A 9,184-nucleotide genomic window follows, 5' to 3' on the forward strand; every position below is an offset into this window, starting at 1 on the left:
TGCTAAAGGATCCAAAAATGGGATTTGTTTGAGTTTGGTATTTTAGAGCCTCATAGCACTTGTCTGATTATGGTGCCTTATGACCATCTGAGATTGAATTTTTGATGAGTTCTTCCAGTGCAGGTTTAACACAGGGGCCACTATAAGTTCCCTTCTTTAATGCATCCTCACAGGCATTCCTCATTTTAGAAATCCCTTCTCTCAGTGAGAGGTGTAAGAAGGCACTGCAACTTTTTGTGGATCTGGTTCTTCAGACTTGGCTATGTCTCGGGCTGCCCCATGATATGGTTACAATGCATGAGTGGTTTGTGTCTCCTGTGCTTGCAGAGAGGTGATTTCAGTTTAATTTCAGATGGCCGCTAGCTGGTTAGGTACTTTGCCAGTGGATGAGGGGTTAAAAAAAGGAAAAGAATTTTTTTTAAAGAAAAAAAATCAACAGACCTCATGTATCAGTGAGATTTTCTGATCTTTTTCCCCCCCCTCCCACAATAGGACATCGTCAGAAAATAGATGAGCAGACAAAGCCCGGGAGCTTGTCCTTTTCAGAGCGCCTGAGTGAACTGGAGCAGTTGCGTCGTACGGCCATGAGGGTCAGCCCACACCACCCAGCCCCCACACCCAACCCACGAGCCTCCTTGAACCACACCACTGCTTTTAACCCTCAGCCTCAGAGTCAGATTCAGGGTAAGTACCTGAAATCCTCCCCCTGCTCACCCACCTCCACCCCGCCAGCCTGTGAAGCATGGAGGCTCGCAGGTGCTGCCCCTTCATCCCTCCATCTCTTCTGGACTCTCCTTGGCTTCCTTTAATGAGTGAGAGCCTTTAATAAGTGGAAGGAGAGGCTTCCTAACATATGTTTGTATTTGTAAAGACCTGACAGAATTTAAGGGGTCCGTACTGGCCCCACTGTCTTGCCAGTGTCAGTACAGCTCACAGTGGTAACCTCACCTATGTTCGAACCCTAACGTCTTGAAAGCCGTTGTTTTCTTGCAAAGATGCATTATGCCAGGCCTTTTTCTATGTGTAGGTGTATTTCCCAATGGGTATTTATCAATTACATTGTGTGCTTGAATGAGAGAGAAATACCGTCAACGCCTTGCTTCAACATTTCCCGGGAAAGCAGTAGCAAAGAAAGCTTTGTAAAGTGCTTTGTCCCCTAAAGACAACCTCTTAGTGCTGAGACATTATTGTGGGCAGGCTGGTTTGAGCGTAGTTCTGTGGCCGATAGTTATCCAGTGGGTTTTATTTGAACGAAAACCTGCAAAACGGTGACTCAGGAGTCTGATTTCCTCCGAGGCTCAAGCTCAGATCATGCCAATGAAACCAGGTCATCTAGCTTGACATCTTATCTGTCACCGCTAGAGCTGAGTCTGTCTCTGCTAAAACCAACTCTGACCATGGCATCATCTGGAACTCGGTGAGCAGCGAATCAGGTCATTAAACCACCAGATGATACATGTTCTGCAAAACGCGTATCAAAGTGCAGGTTCACAGTGAGATGCACCTAAGAGAGTTTTCCTCTCGTCTTCCAGCCGGAATGAAATGGCCTTAGTTGAGGTTCTCTGCTGGGGTTTTGGGGAGAAATAGTTACTGTGAATCAGACTTTTGACATTTGTTTTTAAAACCAGGGTACTGTTTCTTGCATGCAGAGCAGGTTACCGCTTACTTCAGGCAAACACTTGCTACATCCTTTTATTCCCAAAGTTAGGAAGGTCTTTGGCTTAGTGAAACTACTGCAAATCTGCCATTGACTGCGCTGTGAGCAGAAGTGGGCATTCTTGAGAAGCATGGATAATAAATCAGCACATTGCCATGGGCCATACTGTAGAAAGATTTGGGCAGAAAGACAGTTGGCAGGACCACCCAGCTCCTTCCCTCCCTGGAGGCACGCCAGGTCAGCTCAGGCAAAGGATCCGATCCTCTCCCAGCCCCTGCCAGTTCCCTCACTTATCTTTGTGATTTCCAGAGCAAACCATGTTGGGTTTCTCTGGTGCATACCTCCGTTCCTATAAAAGAAAGCGCACATATTATTATGGCTACTCAGCAGCCAGCAGCTACGTGGGTGGAGGTATCGGTCGCAGACTGGCATTCTTCAGCTTCTTGGGAACACTATATGCTTAGCAGAGTATCAGGTTTAACGTCGAGTAACCCTCTTCCCTGGTTCCCTGTGAAAGGCCCTTGCTTGTACAACTTCAGAGCGATAGGCTTTTCATGCTCGTTCAGGGATTCAGCTGCTCTCTCCAGAAATAGTTTTGGTACGCTGCTCTGCTTTGCTCTTTGCAAACAAGGTTTTAATGCTCTTCACCTGCAGATGTAGCTCAGAAAATGATAGCAATAAAACTGTGAATGTACACCTCATTGATACCCTTCTCTTCAACTATCAGGCTGCTTCCTCCCAGTTCCCCTTTCCCTTTGCCTCCGAAATGTGCTTGTTATCCATTGAGGAACTTGTTGAGGCTTGCAGTCACTATCAGAAAAATAAGCCCCAAACTGAAGCCTCCCTTGTCGGGGACTGTGTCTGCTGCAGACGCCTTTCAATTTCTAGGGTTGTCTTTTCAGGGTCATGCTATCACAGCAGGGGAAAAGGGCTAGGGTGGAAATGAGCTTCAGCGCCATCGTTTTTTCCTTGTTATTCAAAGGATGATTGTTTTTGGGGCTGATCTCCTGTGTGATCTCTAAAGAATTTGTATATGTTATTTTTTTTATGTATTTTTAATAAAACCCACTACATTTCAGAATGCAGACCCTGAAAAACAAAACACTTCTGACCTGCTCCATAGCATGGCTCTGTCTATCCGTACATCTTTGCATCCTGAAACACTTCTGTTGAAACTCTCTCACTGAAAAGAGCACAGAATGTTTTTGATATAGGCATAAAATAAGGCATAAAAATCCCATACATTGCCAACTTCCAAGTAGTAGCATTAAACTTTGCTTTAACTCATATTGGCATGAATCACAGGCTACTCCTCTATTCATCCACGTGCAATTATCTTTTTATAAAAAAACAAAACTAACTCAAAGTAGACATCTCAGACTAGTTCTTGGTTTTAAAGGGGCAGGTTGCCATGCCACTAAACCACTGTTTATCTGTTGAGGTTTTAATCTATAAAAGGATTGAGGTTAATTTTAACTTCCTATTTTACAAAGTCTTGAATTTGAGCATAAAGCTGCTTGTGTCATGGATACAAGTCCAAGCAAGTTAAGAGACCATAAATTGCTATAATCGAGTTTTATGCTTCTTTCATATCACAGGGAGGGAGAAAGTACACCTGTTCATTTAAGAGATCTAACCATAACCAATTCACTGGCCAAAGGGGAACAGAAGGGGAGAAAAAGCTTCTACCACATCACACATGGTTTAAGTTGAAAGATTACTTTGTGCCAATACCAAGCATATAATGTCAAAGGATTTGACCTACACACACAGCATAAGGAAATTCAGTTAAAGGTCCAAGCCCGGCCAATGCTTCAACCTTAGCTCACCCCTTCCTTTGTATGGGGGTTGCTGGGGAAGAAAATAGACAGAGATGTGTGAGCTGTGCTGGGTTGTTGTTTAGGAAAGTTTAGTTAAGACCCATGGAGAGCAGTGAAGTTTATATGTATAATAACTATATCTGTCTATATATTATGGTTGAGTTTTTTCTAATACCAACCTGAACCAGATACTAAATACATAATTACTGATTTTACAGTGATTAACATTAACTAGAGTAGGTAGACCTGTAATTCAAGAGTTTTACATAAATACAGATCTATATGGTTCTTTTACAGTATCATTTTTTTCAGAGCCAACAGAAGTATCCTAAACATGTAAATCATCAGGCCAGGAAGGTGTTCTTTTGGAGGCATTAATGTTTAGTTAATAAATTGCATAAATAAATTTCCAACTAGTGGGGTTAGGAATATCATCCAAAAACATGTGCAATCAAATAGCTTCTATTTTTTTTCCAAATTAGCCCAAATGTTTCCAACTGGTGATTTTTAAATTACCCATAGGTTAAAAAAAGATAAACAAAATAAAGCTATTTCGCCTGTCTAGGGAAAACAAATAATCATTGTAATCACTTTAAGATACATGATTCTGGTTTTTTTTCCCTGCTTTTATAGCCTTAAAAATATATGAGTTTGCTTGCTCACTTTTTTTCTTTTCTTTTTTTTTTTTCTTTTTAATTTTGTAACCTTATATGTTAAGTTTCAGCTGGGACCATGCTTTTATGGCCAAGTCTAAAATCCCTGGAAACAAGAGGCTGTAATAAAATTGCTGACTGATCTGCAAAGCAGCAGAATTAACACTGATAGCAAAGCAAGAGAAATAATTTAAAGATCAGCTCTTTGAATTAGCAAGAAACATAATGACTGAGAGATTATTTTGTTACACGCCAGCCTTTTGTCTTCCTCCAGGTGCAATACACTTTGTTTAAGAGACATTTCAAGGTCCTTGCTATCGTAATCTAGTTCCACCAAAAACAGCCCAACTTTATCAGGGTTCCCATGAACCAGTGAAACACAGGAGCGAAGTCAAGGGCAGCCTTTAAGCCCAAGGAATTAAAATGGCTTTGTTCCTACTATGGCTGTATTCTGCCCCGATTTTTAATATTTCCACTTTGAAATCAGATTAATAGGCCATGGGTTAGTAGAGTTAGAAGTGCTCACAGGGCAGCATTGCTGAGCAGGCTTCGATGGGTCTGTCCCGCTGCCTCAGTTTTCAGGAGCTTTTGAGAATCCAGACTGACGGGCTGGTAGCTCCCTGCCAAAACAGATAAACAGACTCTCAAGATTAGGGACTTGCCAATTCCTTCTGTTGTGCAATACGCTAAATGCCAATATTTTTATGTTCTCTTAGGACACATCTGTGTCTCCCTGTCTTTCCTTAACCTGTCATGCTCGCAGAGTGACTACATGGAGCTTTATTGGCATATCATCCCATTTCCACTTGATTAACCACCTGACCTCTCCATCCCAAAATACACTCCCCAGCATTTTGAGCGAGTGCTGCCTGAGCTTGGCACCCTTCCTATTGGCGTTGCTCCTGCCTCCCCCTGGCCAGTGGAGTAGCGGGGGATGAGTCGCGCCAGCACACCAGCAGTCACCATGGGCAGCATGGGCAGCGCAGGCAGCATAGGAGCTGGCAGTGGGTGCATAATTTCCAATCACTGTGGCCAGGGCTGCCAAGCTCCCTGGCTCCAGAGCTTCTCCTGGATATGAGGGAGCCCTCCTCCCCAGCCCCAGAGTACAGTTTCCTCACCAGGAGCCATGTCATGAACATTTTGTTAGTGGCCAGGGAGATCCCCTTTGATGGAGCTCCCCTCCATCCGGGAGCCTGCTTTGGGTGAGGTAGAGAGATGCTCTTTCTCCTTTCCCATCCTTGCATTGCCAGTAGCCACCACATAGCTCCAGCATGGGGAAACAGGAGGAAGTGAACGGTGGCATGGACCCAGACCTCGAGTGCCACAGTCACTGGGAGACCACAGGAAGTTTGTTGAAAAAGTGATGTTTTCTCAAATTATTTTGCAAACCAAATCTGCTTGACTGTAAGGTTTCCAACTGGCTCTATGAGAAAGGAAATTTTATAGAGAGAAAATATCTCTTTACTGAAAGTACAATATGTTTCTTTGATTCACAGTTATTGCTCAGCATGTAATACTTTTATATAATGCCATGAGTAACCTCAGCAGTTCTTCTTTTTAAGGGGTACAGCATCATTAGCAACAGACTCACCCTGCTGTCTGTTTATCGTGTCGTAAACCAGCTTGGATCTGAAGAGATGAGCACATGAGCATGTGAACTGGATTAGCATGTGCAAAACAAGTCTTCTTTCATTTCCACTCGGGGGAAAAAAATCCTGCCTTTTTTGCAACCCCTACTAACAAATATATATAAACCTGTTTAAGGGTGTCTGAATGCTCTAGAGTTACTTGCATTGACCAAACTGAGGAAGTTTGCTCTTAAGCATAAACTAAAAGGGAGCAGCAGAAATGGGACTCTTGCAACTGCAGAAGCACAGAAGTAAGTTTTGCAGCATTACTGGCCAAGTGAGACTTCCCATTTTCTGTGAAATTAATACCCTCCTTATTTGTATCTTGTTTGCAAGGTTATAGTATATACAGAATATATTATACAGACTAGAAAATATCAGTCCGGTAAAGATACACATGAGATGTGCACAGTATAACTAAATAACCCACAGCTTCACAGTGTCTATTTTTTCTTGGCTCCACCTCTCAACATTGTTTTTTACTCAGTCATTTAATCCCATGTGGAAATAGGCTCCCTACAGCAAGAGGCATGTCTTCCATTTGAGTCGTAAACTTCATAATGCCATTTGGGTCCTCTCCAAATACTAATTTTGACAAAAATAAAATGTCGTTACTATGACATGTTATCTCTGCCAAGACTTTGCTTGTCTGCAGGGCTGGTTGTGCTGTGACACACGAGAGGGGTGGTGGTACCCAGCAACAGGAGTGGTCCCGAGGAATTCCCTCTGTCTGATGTTAGATATCTCCTCTCTTCACTCCTTTCCTGCAAGGACCGGGCCGTCAGTTTTGCCATTTTGAGATACCATAGGTGGCATACAGTATTAATAGCAGTATAGAAAGTTTTAGAAAAATATTCTCTGAGATCTGGATGAAATAATGGTTATCCAGTGTTCAAGAAAAATTTAATTCAAGTGGCAGCAAGTGCAAAGAGGTGTTGTTAGTATAACAAGAGGAATAAAGACCTTACTTTGTAGAAGAGGTTAGCAAAGCTAGGTTTATTCAGCATACGAAAACGGAGACTGAGAGGAAAGGTAATCCACAGAATCACAGAATCACAGAATATTAGGAGTTGGAAGGGACCTCAAAAGATCATCCAGTCCAACCCCCCTGTCAGAGCAGGATCACCCCGACTAGGTCACACAGGAACGTGTCCAGGCGGGTTTTGAATGTCTCCAGAGGAGGAGACTCCACAACCTCTCTGGGCAGCCTGTGTCAGTGCTCCGTAACCCTTACGGTAAAAAAGTTTTCCCTCATGTTCAGATTGAACCTCCTATGCTCCAGCTTGCACCCACTGCCCCTTGTCCTGTCATTGGCTGTCACTGAGAAGAGCCTGGCTCCTTCCTCCTGACACTCACTCTTTATAAATTTATAAACATTAATGAGGTCACCCCTCAGTCTCCTCTTCTCCAAGCAATTACAGTCAATAAACACAGCAGAGATGTTCAACACCAGCGAGGGAGAAGAACCATTTGCACTGAAGGACAGTGTTGGCTCAAGAACAAGTGGTTATTCTGTAAACTGACCGTCAGTGAATTTAGGCTGGAAATTAGAAGATGGTTCCTAGGTGTCAGAGGAGCCCTGGCAGCCTTCCAGGGGCTATTAGAGACAGAAAGATGTAATTTAAGATGAATCTTGCTATGTTATGTAAGTGCAGAACACAAGATGCGGTTGTGCTGCAGGGCCCAGGAGATGCTCTCCAGGCCCATAGTTTATTCTGTTTGATCAATTCTCCACATCTGTGGCTTCACTGAGGTAAAACAAGGGACATTTCATTCTCCAGGAGAAGCAGGAGGAGGTTTAGGAATCTTCTCAACTCTTTGATCTGTGATAAGTTAAAAACTCTGCCTGCAAATTCCCAGTGCACTCCTTACTCCCACCTTGGACCACCAGGTCTTCAGCAGTTCTCTGAACAAATCCTATCCACAATGCAGGCTCAGCCAGCCCTCCAGCACTGACACTGGAGACCTCGCACTTTGCCTGCTAAGGGGTGGCAGGAATCTGTCCGTGCACCTCAAGGATTCATCCCCTTCAGCCACAGATTTGTGCCTCCTCCATCTGTTCCGAATCGGGGCAGAGCGAGGTGAGGAAGCCAGTTCCTCAACACCTGCTCGCCTTGCAGCTCCCGGGCATAAGCCTTGCTCAAGAGCTTCCCCTGCCTCCTCACATTCAGCTTTAGAAAAAAAACCAACAACAAACAAAACAAAAAGGCTTGAAATTGTTTAGCTTTTTCATCAACTTAAAGCACTAATGGAAAGAGTTATGTAATGGTATTTAATCCAGAAGATTTCCAAGTGTCGATATATTTAAGAGATACCAATCTTCATATTCCAATTGCCTGGCACTTCCTGAGATTAAAAAAGCAGTAGATAAGGCAACAAATATGTTCTCAGTCCCCAAGCAACATCTCCACTTACACAAATTTTCCTTCTGATTTTTTGGTTGTTTTTTTTTCCTTTTGTCCTTCACACAGAGCATCCTGCAGAGGATGACTGTAACTAAAGAAAAACAGATCTTGGTTTTAAAGCAGAAATTGAGGAGCTTAGAGATCTGTATTTTGTCAAAGTCATTCTGCGTATCTTTTGGCAAGCTATTTAGAGCTTGATTTTTTAAAAAGTATTTAGGAAAACTCAGCATATCAGAAAGATGCTTTAGCAATATTTTTGACAGTGCCCAAACATCTAAGCCCCAGATAAATCAGTGGCAGCTACGGAGATGTCTTTGGAAATCCCTCTAGCTGTCTAGCTGAATCTTTAGACACCTATAAAATTTGGCAGCTTGTGCCCAGCTCAAGTTTTAGTTTTCATTAATCCATCCATGTCTTTTACCACATGAGAACAACATCGAGCTGATGGATACTGCTAAGAGAAACAGCTTGCAGGTAGGGACAAGTATCCCCATTCAGTTTTTAACTTGCACAGCAATCGTCTCTGGTTTATTTTGTTTTGTCATCTTTGACTCAGTATGCCAAAGTCCCTTCTCCGTTATGTCATTGCAAAAGTGGAGCCTCTCTCTGGCCCAATGCAGGAGTCTTGTGCCTGCACTGATGCTGCCAGCCTGCGGTTAGTGCTCTCGACAGTCACTGTGATCACCAGAGAAGAGGGTGAAGTACTTGTGCTCACTTCTTGCTCCTTCATCTCTCTCGTGGGACAGCAGTGCTGCAGCCACCCCTCCAGCATGGAGCCTCTGCCTGCTTTTCTCTCCTCCTCATTTCTGGGGCAACTAAGAAGGCTGAGCATCTTTCAGGATGGCAGCTTTAATGCACTGTACCTCAGGGGACATTTCTATCTGCTGCTGAGATTAGCTGAGTCACTGAGCTCTCTTACTTTTCCACAGAAACACCTTATTCTGGCTCACCGCTTCTCTTGCCTGGTCCTAAATCTCACTTATGGCATCAGTGTGCTAGAGGTGTCTAAAATAAATATTCC

The 9,184-nt window shown here is 43.4% G+C and overlaps 1 protein-coding gene across 1 annotated transcript in view; it reads left to right on the top strand.

Annotated features, from left to right (window-relative positions):
* Nucleotides 1–492: 492 nt before the first annotated feature.
* The window catches only part of RUNX1 (runt-related transcription factor 1), a gene marked incomplete at its 5' end in the record, with an annotated part of 31,630 nt that continues 22,938 nt past the window's right edge, over nucleotides 493–9,184 (top strand). Inside the window, one exon of the mRNA XM_010192500.1 lies at nucleotides 493–684. Coding sequence (XP_010190802.1) covers nucleotides 493–684 — 192 coding nt within the window. The remainder of the gene's footprint in view (nucleotides 685–9,184) is intronic.

This window comes from Mesitornis unicolor, unplaced genomic scaffold (assembly GCF_000695765.1).
Source record: "Mesitornis unicolor isolate BGI_N332 unplaced genomic scaffold, ASM69576v1 scaffold27159, whole genome shotgun sequence".
Lineage (NCBI taxonomy): Eukaryota > Metazoa > Chordata > Aves > Mesitornithiformes > Mesitornithidae > Mesitornis > Mesitornis unicolor.